The sequence below is a fragment of the Parasteatoda tepidariorum genome, chromosome 10 (genome assembly GCF_982258835.1).
Source record: "Parasteatoda tepidariorum strain Cologne lab strain chromosome 10, Ptep-v5.0, whole genome shotgun sequence".
NCBI lineage: Eukaryota > Metazoa > Arthropoda > Arachnida > Araneae > Theridiidae > Parasteatoda > Parasteatoda tepidariorum.
In genome coordinates, this window is record NC_141764.1 from 55,599,703 (window position 1) to 55,616,242 (window position 16,540).

Below are 16,540 nucleotides of genomic sequence, written 5' to 3' on the forward strand. Positions count from 1 at the left end.
CATTCTTTGTTAGGTTAGATTTTTGTCGTATATATAATACTTCAAAAATAAGAGAGCATTATAATATAATTTAACGTAGTTAATAGAATATATTTTATTTTAATCAAGTTAAGTGCCTCTTATGAAATAAAGTAGGAACCCCACTTAAATAAGCATATAAAAGATTTTAAATCACATTTTCTAACTCTATAACTTTAATTTCTATTAACAGCTGTTGTAAAGTACACATCTTTAAAGAGCCAAGTCTAGTTTAACGTCAATCAGGGTGATTAAAAACAGAAAAATTCAATATAAGTTTAAATTTTCTGATATCTTTAAAAACATTCTTCTACTTATTCTCTTGCACGGGGGCCCTTAAAAAAATACCCTACTTTCACTACCCTTCAGACGGACGGCTCATGTATATATTGTATCCAAAAAAATTGAAATGCATTTAAAATCTTCCTTAAAAATAGATATCATTCTTTAATTGAACACGTGTTTCAGTTTTCTAGTGCATTTTATATTCCCAGCTGATGTTTCAACTCAGACGAAATTTGTTATCCTAAATTAAATTGTCTATCTTTTAGATATATGCTTCGAGAACAAATGTTGAATTCTGGTCATCTGTCAGAGCTCACAATTCATGTAGTAGAACGCCAAGATAATGGATTGTACACGTGTGTAGCCTCAAATGCTTTTGGACAAGATGAGAAACATAATCAATTAACAGTCCAAGGTACTTCACTTTTCCCTTACTCCTTACCTCCATTTACTCACAATATAAATTCTTAAAAAGCTTTTAAGCACTTACATTTCGGGCGATAATCATTTTCAATCTTTTGTACTTTTCTACATGTCCTTCATAAGTTATCTTGAAACTACTAGTTTAGGAGTTTGTTATTCATTCTTAATAATTCCACAATTTGTTCCGCATATGATAAAAATATATTTTATACCTATAAAAGGTCAAACCTTTAATATTCTATTTTTGTTGTTATTATTTTTGCTACAAGTATCATTGACATAATTCCTTTCAATTTAGTCCATAATTTTTTTTAAATTTATATTCCGAATTATTATTTTTCAATTATAAAGTTTGATATTTTATAATAGACCCTCGACTTATAGGATTAGCAAATATAACGGATAAACGAATTTGTAAAACTTAAGTTAATATTTTTTTAAAAAAAAGATTTAAAATACGCGTTACATAGTTAAGACATAAATAACTTAACGCAAAAAAGAGGACAAGCATTAATTTTAATATCATACATACACAGTGAAAAATTCCGAATCAAATTACAACATTAAGTACGGGCACTTAAAGTGCATCATCCGTAAAATCAATTTTACCGTAAAATATTATACCGTACTTTTTACTGTAATATTTATTTGATCCGTATGCTTTAGTGATTTAATCCGGAATTTTTTGCAATGTATTTATTTTGTAATCATACTTACAAAATATTTATAATATTGCTTTAGAAATTGACACTAAGGATGTACAGCACCAAAATATCCCGAGCTAAGGGAACAAAATATATCCTAAAACACTAAATTTATAGAATAGACTATTAACTGTGGTATATTTATTTCGTGATCCCTTTCCTCCAGTTACGATACTTTTCAACTTCTAACCTGGATGTGCATTATTAATTGCAATATTTTTTTTAATATTTATTTTGCAATTTAGTTTGTTCCAACCAAATTAATGTATTTATCTGAAATTCTGAAATGTCTGAAGGTTTGAAAACGTTAATCAATCAGGAATCAGGAAGTAAGAATTAGTATTGTGTGTAAAAAACCACTTTAACTTAATTTAAAAAGAGAATGGCTAAAATCATGATTTCTCAAATTTTAAGATGCATTTATTCAGGTTCAAGCTATGAAACTCTTATAGAACTTATAGTCTATGAAAAGTTATATGTTATAATCGAAGCTGATTTATTGTTATTCGAAGTACTTTAATATTCAATAAAATTCACTAAACTTTTAGCATGATACTTAAAAAATTATATGTTGACATAGAGAAGAGGAAGGGGACGTCAAAGAAAATTTTTTGCCTGAGTTTCTACAGAAAAACTCACAATCAAAATAATAATAAAAAGTTTTTGAACCTAAATGTATAAAAAATATCTGGTATGCTTAGAATTAGTAAAAATGTAGTGATAGCTGTCGGGAACAGTAAAAGTCAAAAGCTTGTGCAATTATAAGAGTAAAATTTTAAAAATTATCTGTTTTAAAATATTAAATGAATTAAACTGGAGTATCACAACAATGTTCTTTATTTTTATAAGTTAAAAACAAATTTAACAGAGATTATTAAAATATTTTATTTTTTCAACTACTAACCTTAATTTTCATCTATATTCTAGATTCAAAAACAGCTTATTTAAAGCTATCAAAGGTGTATTTTATTTAATGTATCTTTAGTTAATAGATTTACAATTAAAGATGCATAATATTTATCTTTTAATTAATAGATATCTAAAACCATACTATCATATTCAGATCAAGAACTTGAGTGAAAATGAATAATTTCCATTTGGCAATTGCTGAATTGTTGAAAAGAAAGTTGAAATGCTTCTGGAAATACAAATCATGCCATGATATAAATGGTTTCGTTCATAGGATCGATATCGTATATCTTTCACCCATTTATGTTATCAGCCCAGTACTGTGGATAAGTTAGAATAATTTATCATCCCTACTGAAGGCTCAATATAAATAAATCAATGAGTACGCAAAAAATTTTATTTATGTAATCAAATATTAAATGCTTATAGATCTAATAAAATTTCTTATTTAAAAAGTAAGAGGAAGAACTATTTTTTGCAATCTTTAACCTTTATCAAATTCAGGTTTTGAATTTATTTTACGTGAAAATTAAAATCAAACTAAATAAATCACTAATCAGTTACCTTAATTAGTTTCCCATCACAACATTTCAACTCCTGTCAGGTAAAGAAATATTACACAGCAGTAATTATTATGAATGAACTTGATCTTATGATGCTTTAATTAAATAAATGCGAAAGATAAGAAGATAAGGTGGCGGGAAAATAGTAAATTCTTGAACTTAGATCAATTAGCACATCACTCAACATGAGACATAAAAAAAGTATGTTTACATTTTTATCTATTTTTTTGTTTTTGGTCAGTTATAAGAAGTGTACGGAAAAAATAATTCTTTTCAAGTTTCCGTAATGTTTAGTAATGACATTTCTAGTAAGGAAGAACAAAAAAACATACTTCTGGTAAATATAACCAAATTATACGGTATTTAAACCATCCAGTTAGAAATTTTTCCGTTCCAGTGGTAATGGTTTAAACCAGAAATTCTTTTTTTCAAAAGTATACATAGTTCTTATTTCCACACAATTAGGAAACAATGCAAAACTGAAGAGTAAATTTAATTGAATAAATAGTTTTTGTGCTTTGTTCTAATGTATCATGATAAAAATTACCAAATTTTATCAAATATTACAAAACCATCATGTTAATTTTGCCGAAATAATTATAAAAGTTCTTCTGTAAAAATTAACGATTAATTAAAAATGTAACTTTTTGGTGAACCAATAGAGAAGTACGGTGAGTTTTATCCTATTCTGACAGTTTTTGACGCACATTTTTCTCAGTAAGTCAAAATATAGTCATTAATAACTTAATGTTTAACTTTTATTCATAATTAGAACGTCCTGATGCTCCAACAAATATGGAAGCTGTCCATATAAGTGGAAGAAAAGCTGTACTGAGATGGACAAAACCATTTTCTGGAAACACACCAATAGTTAAATATATTTTGGAATATGTTGATGGAAAAGGTAAGTAATAATAATTACACAAATTTAAACTCGGGAAGGTGGGATACTGTCTGAAATACAAAAAAAACAGTGACTTAATGTTACTTAATTTCGCTATTTGTTAAAGACGTAAGATTTTTAAGAAGATAAAATATTAAATAACAAATGTATTGTTTGATGCATGCTTTCAAAACGTTTTAGTTTAAACAATTATTTTTTCAAAAAAAAAAATTTTCTTTAAAAATGTTTTCAATAACTAAATTTTAATTTATAAATTACATATATGGGTCATTCTCACAAAAACAGTCATTTTCATGTCCCCAGTATATTTTATGCTTGTTTAACAGCTTACGAAAAAAAAAATTCAGGGAAAGTGTCCTTCAGAATGCAAGCTAACAAAAGAATAAAAATAAAATTATCAATTTTTATTTTTTATTTATTTTTTGTAATTAAAATATACCAATATGTCATTCCCTCACTTGTCCCCACTGCTGAATTAAAAAAAGAAAAAAATTGTTTCTGAAATAAAAATTTTTTTTTTACAAATTCGTGTTTTTTATTTCAGAATACTGAGATATAGAATTCAGAAAATCAATTTTAAATTTAATTTCTGATAAAAATATTAACACAGCACTATTTTAAACTTTGTCCCCAGTGTTTCGCGTCATTCCCTCACAACAATGTTCTTATCACCTGCAATCTTCTTAGAATAAAAATATTTTAATAAAAACTTCAGAAGTTAACAACTAGCATCATAGAACAAAATTGTAGTATGTTTCCATCTTCAACTTAAAGAAGCTTTGCTGTGGAATAAATTTGAATGAATCAAACCAGGTAAAATTTTTTACATTTGTCATTCCCTCATGTCTTTTTTTAGAGTAAAATAAAATACAACTTCATCGAGAAAGTGGATAATTATATGTTGCTTTCTTGTATGAATATAAGTGTATGTGATTGACTTCAGAAATTAATTAGGCCTAACTGTTATTTTTAAATTTTATTGAATTCGTCATTCCCTCACTAGTGTATAAAGTGAGGGAATGACGCTTAAGTGAGGGAATGATTCAAGATGAGTATATTATCAAATGTTTTTTGTTCAATCGTGCCAGCCAATTTTATTTCCAAAACCTGTAAAAACTATTAAATATATAAGACTAAATTATAATAAATATTAGATATACTTAGTATGTTATCATTTTCAAACTTTAGGTAGATGTAACTTAGATAAAAACATGTATTAAAAAAAATATCATTCCCTCACTATTAGTGTCATTCTCTCACTTTTTAAATAGTGAAAATAATTAATTTACTTATTAATTAATTTGAAAAATAAATTGAAAAATTAATAAATTAATTTATTAAATAAATTTATTTATTTATTAAATTAATTAATTAATTATTAATTATTATAAATTAATTAATTATAAATTAATTTTTGAAAAAATTAATTAATTTAAATATTAAGTATAATTTATAGGATATATACTTTCTTTATAATGCCATTACATATTTCTATTAATATAAAAAGTTTCAGAGTTTTTTATTCACTTTACTTTCTTGGGATTTTATGAACTGAAAAATGACAGTTTTCGTGAGAATGACCCATATATGTTTCTCAATGATTGGCTTCAATTGAATATTAAAAGCATATAATATTTTCTGCTAATGCAAGCTTATTGATTAAGTAATGTAGAATTCAGCATTTTCCCTCGTAAAACTTACCTGCAAGCAAATAGATCTCTAAAATGCAAAATAGACATCTTAAATAAAACATTAAAATTCAACTTACGAAATATAAGACCTGTATAATTTTACCATTGAAACCTTTAATGTTAAATGCCAAGATAGCAAACTTTCTGCGCAAATTCAATGCCTTTTTAGCAAATTCCTCCAAAATTCAGTTATTAAAAATATATAAATGGATCACAATAGCTTTTGATATTTAATTTTTAGGTATAAAATAAAATTAACTAATGGACAAATAGTTCATTTTAAAAGCGCTTACCACCCGAAAATCTTTCTGACGACAAATCACAAGACTCACTCTCTTCAAATGAACGAGTGAAAATAACTCAACTTGAGTGCTATTTAACTCTTTCATCTAGAAAAAACCGGCCTTCTCATCTGGAGTTAAAATAACTCAAGTGAAAGAGTTATATGGAAATAGCTCAATTTGAGTGAAAAAAATTTCACTCAAATTTGAGTTATTTTCACTCGAGTTTGAGTGATTTTCAGTATTACCTGAGTGAATCGTTTTCACTCAAACTTGAGTGATTTTAACTCGTGTTTGAGCGATTTTCAGTATTTCAGTTTGTTAATTGCAGTCAAAATTTTTACTGTAAATATTCGAAATTTTTGTATTTAGTGGTGCCATCTATCGTAAGCGATAAAAAATACTATAGTTTTCGTTTCAAAAAAATTCCTTTTGATAGAGAAAGCCTTAGATAGGAATTTTTTTTATCTTAATGTTTATTGAATTTAAATATCGAATTAGATAATATAGTACTTGTGAAAGCTTTCGCTGTGAACATATCGACACTGGCTGGGATTCGTACTGGCTTCCCGTCTGTCGTGAGATTGACCGATTAACCATCTCGGCTGCAGTCCTGTGACAAGACGGCTACAAAGAACTAATTAGTTTCATGAGCTGGGTCTTGTTGGCGAAGATAAAGTTTTAATTTGTTAAATCAAGTAAGGTGAAAACACAGTTAAAAAAATTTTTCAGAGTTAGCAGGTTGAATAGCAGCATTTTGTGGTTATCCAATTATTTTGATTGTATACGGTAAAACAACAATTAAATTAATTATTACTTAAGAGGTTTTTTTTTATGAAAAATTCCTAACCACTGTAGATTTGAGTTTTTTTTTTCTTTCCCCTAAGTTACGTCATTTTTCTTTGAAGTTTAATTTTTAAAAGAAAGGAGCTCTAAACGAATTTTTAAAGTAGGCAGTTTTATAAATATTATGCTCCTTTAGGTTCAATTGAAAATACTATGAGTCATTTTTTTTCGAACAAATTTATTCGTTTAATTTATAAAGCTTTATTTTCAAGCAATAAAAAAGGTATATTGTTTTAAATTGCCTAAATTTTTTTAAGACAAATTTCTGAAACTAAGTGAAATTAATAAATTTTTGAAGAGGACGTTAAAAGCTAAAAAATCTGGATTAAATACCAATTTTCAAACTCAATTTTACAAACTCTTTTGATATAAATTTGTTTGAAATCCAAACTATATATTTATTTTGATTAGAAAAAAATAAGTATAATTTTTGTTCTGCAATAATCCTAGCTTAATATGAATTCGAATAAAAAAATTAACTAATTAACATTAACTACTTGACTTTACTTTAATATTGTTTTTACCATAAGCTTTGCTCAAACATAGTTTTCTTAAGTCAAAAAGAAATAAATAATAAAAATTCATGAAAACGACATTTTTAATAAAATTACTAAAATACAGAAATATTTAAATACCTAATTTTAGGCATATTTTAAATTAATTAAATTGCATCGCTTTTGAATTATAAATAATTACAATTAAATCAAGTATGTATTTTATGAATTTTAACTATTATTGTAGCAAATCTGTAGCAACCAAGCGATGCCCTGTGGTGTCACCTATGTCCTCACCACCGAGACTCAGTTCAAGTTCAGATATGAAACCTTAAACATGAATTTTCCCCTAACCCCGAGTTTTCTTAAATTTTAATTCTTTCTTTTACTTTTTGTTTAAGTGTAATTTATGTTTGTGTCTGTGGTTATTAATTAAAATTCTTTATTAAGTGCACTTTTAGTCACTTTTGTCGTAATTTACAACGTATTTGAGCTAGCCGATATTCCGTTACACTACATAAATGGCCCCCAACGTGAGGCGCCAGTTGTAATAGACGCAAGATGATGAAATAAAAATATCATCACTATGAGCTCAATATTTTTAATTATAAAATCACATTAAACAATGAAGAGTAAAAAAAAACATAACATTAACTAACAAAAAGAACTAGAAAGTGTTTACTAAAAATGAGTATGAAAAGGGGAACCAGGATGGTTCACAGAGCTCGTCCTGCGTCATCTCATATTAAGTCAGAAAAAAATAGTTGTTGATATCGTTTTTGGGATAGAGGGGTAGCGCCATCTAGTGCTACAAATAAACTACCCGTTACATTATGAATATAGATAGTATACGTTATTTCCGTTATCAATATATACGTTTAGAATTTTTACCTAATTGTAAGAAATTAATATATAATCAAAAAGAAAAAACATTATAAAAATTTAATATACCAGCCAGGAAAGCAAGATTGAAGACATCAAACTCTTTCAATTTTACAACAATGCAAAGTAACTGCAGTTTTTCTGCAGATTCATCAGAAAGTATACTTCTGAAACAATGACTGCATAATTACTTCAAATTTACTGCAGAATGACCACGGATTTAAAGTTTCAGTTTTTTCTAAATTTATGATTTTCAAGTGACCTCACTTAAACTACAGTAATTTTGTAGACAATAGCTAAAATTTTTTCGAAATAAATGACTGAGAAATTACTTCGCATTGGCTGCAAAATAACTGCAGAGTTTTTACAGTTAAGAAAATTTGCAGTTAACTCTAGAAAAACTACGAAATTACTTCAGTTCTGTAGAATAACTACAGTTTATTTTCAGCTGGGATATAGGTATATAAATTCAAATAGAACTATATCTCATAATAAATATTACTTTTAATTTTGCTCCTATTTTTTTACTATTAATCTATAACTATTGTAAAATTCTAATTTATTTGCATTTTCAAATACTTTAATTAGCATTGTACTTTTAATTAAATATTAATTCTGCATTTTCAATTTTGCCTCGAAAATTGAATTTGAAGAAAAGTGGTAAGAACTTTTATGCTAGCAACAAAGGAAAAATAGTTTGTATAATGTGATAAATACTTTATGAAATAAGAAGATAGTATTGATTCTGAATTCCAATTAAATAAAAGCTAAAAACAGGATAAAAACAGAAAAATTCAAAATGCTGCTTAATTTTTTTAAATATAATATTTTCCACTTTTTCTTTGAATGATATATTTATAATAAAATACATTGAACATCGGAAGATTCTGATTTGAATGAATGGATGTTGCAGACGTGAACTTTCATAAATTAAAGACAGTCAACTTTATTAATAGAAAGCAATTTAAATAACAGCAATTATGGACTGTATGAACAATAATTTCGTAAATATCCTTTATAAAAGAAGTATAGAATGATATGAAATTAATTATCCAGAAATGTTTGTACCAAAATTATACATCAAAAAAAACTAAAACATGGATATAAATTTATAATATTAAAATAAAATGTTAAAACTTTAATATGAAATCTGAAAAAACTCTTATCAGATATAATATATTCCCTCATGCTTTGACAAAGATTCTAGCAAGGAATCAAATTTTTTTAATATTTCATAATCATCCACATTTAACACTTTCAATTTTAAATTTTTTTTTTGACAAATAATTTAAAAGAATAGTATATTTTATTAAAAAACGCTGAAAAACAGCTAATTTAAATGGAATGTGTATATAACACATTCAAAATAAAAGTATTTTCAAAATAAAAACAACAAAGTATATCTACTTACTGAAAAGTAAAACAGCGTCTTCTTCAGAAATACCGCTGTGAACTAAAAGTTGTTTTAATTCTTCTTAATTCAAAATATTAAATGACATATTCTCCAGAAAAAAAATAATTAAACGTAAAATAAAAAGGAAGACATAATCTATTTAGATCACAGAACATAACAATTTTATTTAGATTTATTATTGCTTGCTTTTTAAAATAAAACGATAGAAATTCCAGCTTATATCTCGCACACAATTAAATAATAAATAAATCACTCAAGTTTGAGCTGAAAGCACTCAAATATTGCTTAATAAATACCAGTCAAGTTTGAGTTAATGCAAAGCAAGAATTTCGCTCAAATAAGAATGTATTTCACTCAGGTGGAGTTAAAAAAATTTAACTCTTTTTTGAGTAGGGGAAATAACTCTTTCATTTTAAGAGAGCAACTTTCTATTCGCAATTTGATAGCAGCTGAATGGCTAACATTTTTGGAAGTTAAATGAAATTTTCCGCTAATTGATTAAGCAAGTGAATCACAATCTTTCGAAATTCGAGAGCGTTTTCAAAACAAGCATAAAAAGAAAATATACAACTTTAAATGGAACCCAGTAAACAATAATCATCAGATTTAGTTTCTAAACTATTATTTCGCTTTAGTAGATTAAACATACCATTTCTGAAACAAGCACAAAAAGAAGATGTACGGCATTAAATGGAATCCTTAATCATCAGTTTTCGCTTTTAAATAATTAATTCGTGTAAATAATCTCAATTCATTATCCAAAATTATCTAGTTTGAATAGGTTTAATTTTAAACTTTTTTGAATTTTTTAAATCGTTTCAAGCAATAAATAGTATATTTAAATAAATTCATTAAATATACTAGTACTTGAAGGTGTTTCAAATATTTCCATTTGTATAGAGATACTTAATGTACAAAATAAATATTAAAATTGTATTTTTAGCAGTTTATGTAGGAAGTCACTTGATTTAGAGTGATTAATATATAAGTGGAACCATGAATCATCACTTTTCACTGTTAAATTATTAATTCGCTTAATTCATGTCTCCAATTAATTTGAATTCATTGTCCCCAATTAATTCATTTCAATATGTAAATATGCTTCCTTTTTAAATGTTTTTTAATTTTTTAAATTGCTCCAAACAATAAGTAGTTTATATAAATATTTTAATAAAATATACTAATACTTGAAGTTGTTATAGATATTTCCTTTTATGTAGGGAAATAGACAAAAAATATACTTAATATACAAAAGAAATACGATAATTGTATTTTTAAACAGTTTTTGCAGGGTGTCACTTGGGTTTTGAGTCACAAATGTAAATGTATATGTAATCGTGGATAACCTAAATCAAGAGAATGTCGAATTTCACTTGTTAATGTTAACAATCCCATAGTCACTTTGGCGAATGTCCTAAATATTTGTTATATCCAATTTGATATTAATTTATTCGTTGATATTATTATATTCATTCAATATTTTAATATCTGCTGAGGATGGATAAGGAGGAACATCGGTGTTAGAAGTTCCAGTTGAATGCATATCGGGCAGTAGCACTTAACTGGACCTAGTATATGTTTCGAACATTTACTAAAGCGATATTTATTATATATATATATATATATATATATATATATATATATATATATATATATATATATATATATATATATATATATATATATATATATATATATATATATATATATATATATATATATATATATATATATATATATATATATATATATACACTAGAGGGCTCCACCCCCTGCTCACTACCGCTCGCCAACCCCCGATAATTGCTACGCAATTACATTTTCGTTCGCTTCACTAACAAACTTCAAGTCGTTTTCCTGAAGATTAGGTAGCAATTTTTCTGCACCAACATCACATAGAGAGAACATGATAGGATTGTAAAATGTCAGAGGAACTTATTATCAACATTATAAACTTATATAAAGCAATTTCAATACAAACAATATTATAAACTTATAGAAAGCGAGGAAGCAATATTATTTAACACATTACTATAGGGCATTAGGCGGAGATTAATCTCCGTATCCGAAGCACGCGTGGTAGAGCCTAACTCAAAACATTGTTGATCTTATAGGATGTCAGACGCTTCTTATATGGTGCTTTATCTCCCCCCCCCCCCCAGTAATTTAAATTTTAAACTAAGAACAATTAAAGCCTGATGAGAAAAAACTTTGCAAAAATTACAAGCAAATTTAAACATGTAATATTAATAAGTTGACTCTAAGTAATATTTCAAAAGCAAATACCATTGGAAGTAATTGCTCAATTAACTTCAATACTATCAACTGACAAAATATTTTGGTTTCAATCAGAAGTATTCGTAAGTACACCAAGGTATTCGTTTTCATTTAAGCGTCTTGACTCTTCAACGATTTTCCAGGTAATTTTGAGCAGCTAAATCATGTTCAGCTCTATGCCGCTGTTGATATCTCCTAAGATATTCACGGCGATCCATTTTTTATAAAAGATATAAGTATTTTAAAGTAAACTATGTTCAATATATTTTGATAATTTGGAATGTAAATAGTTTCTTGAGAGAGTGTTGATTCGTGCTTCCAATAACTCTTCCCGATTTATCAAAGCTATTAAAATATATTGGAATTCTAAAATAAATAACTGCGTTCTATCAAAACAAACATTTTATTATAAAATTTTAGAACAACTATCTTTTTGCATTGCCACTCAAAATTATTAATAAACACTGGATAATATTGCGTTAATGACACTTTTATCTAATGACGTCATAAACAAACGGTTGCATAAAATTTAGTTCATAATAATCATGTATAATCGTTTGCATAAAATTTAGTTCATAATAATCATGTATAATCGTTTGCATAAAATTTAGTTCATAATAATCATGTATAATCGTTTGCATAAATAATCGTTAAAATTGTTACCTTTTCACATGCATGCGTTCTCAACTTTGATTGGCTGTTTTGCGCGTTACTAACCAGAAGTCTTCTGTGATTGGATCATTCCACTCTTCCACTATCTTCTTATTTATAAAGATATATATATATATATATATATATATATATATATATATATATATATATATATATATATATATATATATATATATATATATATATATATATATATATATATATATATATATATATATATATATTATATATTTACATGTATTGACTTCCCCCGGTAACCGCTAACGCTTTGGTAAATGTCCGAAATATGTACTAGATCCAGTTAAGTGCCACTGCCCGATATGCATTCAACTGATACCCGATATGCATTTTCTTTATACGAGAGGACTAACTATTAAACTATTAATTAATTTAAAGATGGAAATAAATTTTAAATATTTCCATTATTAGAGCATTTAGCATGCAAATTAAATTTAAGTTAAACAAATAAGTATGTTCTGGAAACTAAATTTTCCATAGATACTACATTTAACAAAATAAATAAATTCAAATATTTCCATTTGTATAGAGATACTTAATATACAAAATAAATACAAAATTTTTATTTTTAGCATTTTTTGTAAGAAGTACTTGATTTAGAGTGATTTATATATATATATAAGTGGAACCATGAATCATCACTTTTCGTTGTTAAATTATTAATTCGCATAATTGATGTCTCCAATTAATTTGAATTCATTGTCCCCAATTAATTCATTTCAATACGTAAATACGTTTCTTTTTTTAAACTTTTTTTAGTTTCTTAAATTGCTCCTAACAATAAGTAGTTTATATAAATATTTTAATAAAATATACTAATACTTGAAGTTGTTATAGATATTTCCTTTTATGTAGGGAAATAGACAAAAAATATACTTAATATACAAAAGAAATACGATAATTGTATTTTTAAACAGTTTTTGCAGGGTGTCACTTGGGTTTTGAGTCACAAATGTAAATGTATATGTAATCGTGAATAACCTAAATCAAGAGAATGTCGAATTTCACTTGTTAATGTTAACAATCCCATAGTCACTTTGGCGAATGTCCTAAATATTTGTTATATCCAATTTGATATTAATTTATTCGTTGATATTATTATATTCATTTAATATTTTAATGTCTGCTGAGGATGGATAAGGAGAGACATCGGTGTTCGAAGTTCCAGTTGAATGCATATCGGGCAGTAGCACTTAACTGGACCTAGTATATATTTCGGACATTTACTAAAGCCACGCACACACGCATATATATATATATATATATATATATATATATATATATATATATATATATATATATATATATATATATATATATATATATATATATGTACTGACTTCCACCGGTGACCGTTAACAATCACATAGTCGCCTTGGTAAATGTCCGAAACATATACTAGGTCCAGGTAAGTGCAACTGTCCGATATGCATTCAACTGATGCCCGATATGCATTTTCCTTATACGAGAGAACTAACAATTAAACTATTAATTAATTTTAAAATAGGAAAAAATTTTAAATATTTCCATTATTAGAACATATAGCATGTAAATTAAATTTAAACAAAACAAATAAGTATGTTGTGGAAGCTAAATTTTGCATAGGTAATACATTTAACAAAATAAAGTTAAGTAAGACTTATATTTACCTATAAATTATAGATTCATAGAGCCTCGAGAAAACTATTAAAAATAAATTTCCTCATTCTTTGAAATTAAAATCAGTTTACGCAGTACAAAAATTAAAGAGAAATCAAATTTACAAAGACAATATCAAACATTATGTAAAAAATTTGTAAATAAATTTCATACCCGTTAACTATCGATTGAAAAGCATCCATTGATAATTAATCTAATAGGAATAAGTTATCATTATTCGACATTTTATAAACATAGCCGTTTTCGGCTTATTATGATATACCCTCCATATTTAAATATGCAACAACATATTACAACATAATTTTCAATAATGTATCTAATTTTTTTCTTATTAATAAATCTTTAAACTGTAACAGACATTATATATTTAAAAAGAAAACGTTTATATAAATATTATGAAACTATTTACAATACTTTGGCACAAACACGACTTTCAGAATATTATTTTAATACAAAAACGTTCCGAACAAATCTTAAATGGAAAACGGTTAAATTATTCCTCTTCAATTTACGAATGAAAGTTTGAAATAAAAATAAATTATTCATACAACACTAACGTAGGTGACAGACATAAAATTTTATTCTCACTCATTATTTCGATGAACTGAAATGAATTTTCATTTGCGTCAACAGTGAAGCGTCCTCCCCTCCCTATCAAATTGAAATTTTTCTTAGCATTTTCCTCTTATGAAATGTGCTTTAAGATTTATTTTTCAAGCCATCATAAACTCAGAAATATTATTCAAAAATGCTGTTTTGAAAACTTTTCTCATATAAGCTAAAATTAAACTTTATTACTCAAAAAAGAAACCATTTCATTACTTGAGAATCGATTGAAATATTAAACTATTCTTGACTTATTGAGACTTAATGTATATGTCATTATTATTCTTTTTAAATAAATTATTTTTAGAAAAAAAAAATTATGTAGACTAACTCTAAAAAAGTAATGAAAAGAGAGTTTGTTTATAAAAATAGATTAGATATTTTGTTAAAAACTGCAACATAATATATTTAAATTTGGGTACTATATTTGCTCCAAAATTATATTATCGCGTCATTGAAAAGTTCCCTAACTACCGCGATGAAGAAGAACCTACTAACTCAAGGGTCAAAAGATTAGTTCACCATTGCAGGACAATTGTATCAGTAGCTGAAAAGAAAAGAGCCGTTAATTCCTTCATTTTCGACGAGAAAAACAACTACTCGCAGTAACAACTACTGCGAGAAAACTGCGAGAATTTGACATGCTGTTTTTCCATGCAGGGCGAGTGTTGAAGTAACGGTGCTCTTTTCGTTCTAAAATTACTTTCTCACAGCATTGAAGAGTCTTTTAAGAAATATCGTGATGAGGAAGAACCCAAGAACGCTCAGGTGAATTTATTAATTCACCATAGCAGGACAATTGTATCAGTAGCTGAAAAGAAAAGAGCCGTTAATTCCTCCATTTTTGACGCGAAAAACTGAGAGAAGTTGAAACAAAGTTGACATGCTGTTTTACCAGGCAGGACGAGTTTCTAAGTGACGGTGCTCTTTTTGTTCTAAAATTACTTTCTCACAGCATTGAAGAGTCTTTTAAGAAATATCGTGATGAGGAAGAACCCAAGAACGCTCAGGTGAATTTATTAATTCACCATAGCAGGACAATTGTATCAGCAGCTGAAAAGAAAAGAGCCGTTAATTCCTTCATTTTTGTCGAGGAAAATTAGTGGAAACAAAGTTGACATGTTGTCTTAACAGGCATGGCGAGTGCTGAAGTTATGGTGATTCGAAGCTATGGTTAAAGAAATACTTTTTTGGCATGTTTTATAATTGGTGACAATTTCCTTACGAAACAACACGGTTTACCATTCTTTTTCAGCAATTTTTAGGATTATTTTACACATTTTATTCAATATAACCATAATTTTAATACGATAGATTCACCACTACTCGTGAATTTAAAATCGCACAATTGAGTTGGTACATTTAAACGCGATCGATTTGAAAAGACTCTATATTAAACCTACTTGGTTTTGCCAATCACTTTTTTTGCGATATTGCTACAGGTTCCGATGGTTTTTAAAATACCTAATTCTATTTAATACTTTAATATGCGTAGTGAAATTTATGAATAATTTGGTGACAATTATCGATATGTTTTTATGCAATCGTAATAAAGCCTATTTACAGGCATTAAAACCTTTTTTCAATTCACTGAAATTTCATTCATCTTGTTCTCCAAAAAAGATATTTAGTCATGCAAGCATATTGAAATGTACAAAGCATTGTATGTGTAAATTAAATTATTTTATGTGTCTTAAATATCTATTTTATTCCGTTCTAAATTAAATTATAATTTTAAATCTAAAATTTTTCTTTCGAGTAAGAAATCTTTGAAACTTAACTTTGCTCTGAAAAGTATCAAATACCATCGAAATATTGAGAATTGAATTTAAACAAATTTATATTTCAAATTTACAGGACTTCTCGAAAATATTTCCATAATATTATGGTGATT

The 16,540-nt window shown here is 26.5% G+C and overlaps 1 protein-coding gene across 1 annotated transcript in view; it reads left to right on the forward strand.

Annotated features, from left to right (window-relative positions):
* The window catches only part of LOC107452989 (cell adhesion molecule Dscam1), a 270,828-nt gene that overhangs the window by 196,765 nt on the left and 57,523 nt on the right, over positions 1–16,540 (forward strand). Inside the window, exons 15-16 of the mRNA XM_016069635.4 lie at positions 570–718; positions 3,675–3,806. Coding sequence (XP_015925121.2) covers positions 570–718; positions 3,675–3,806 — 281 coding nt within the window. The remainder of the gene's footprint in view (positions 1–569; positions 719–3,674; positions 3,807–16,540) is intronic.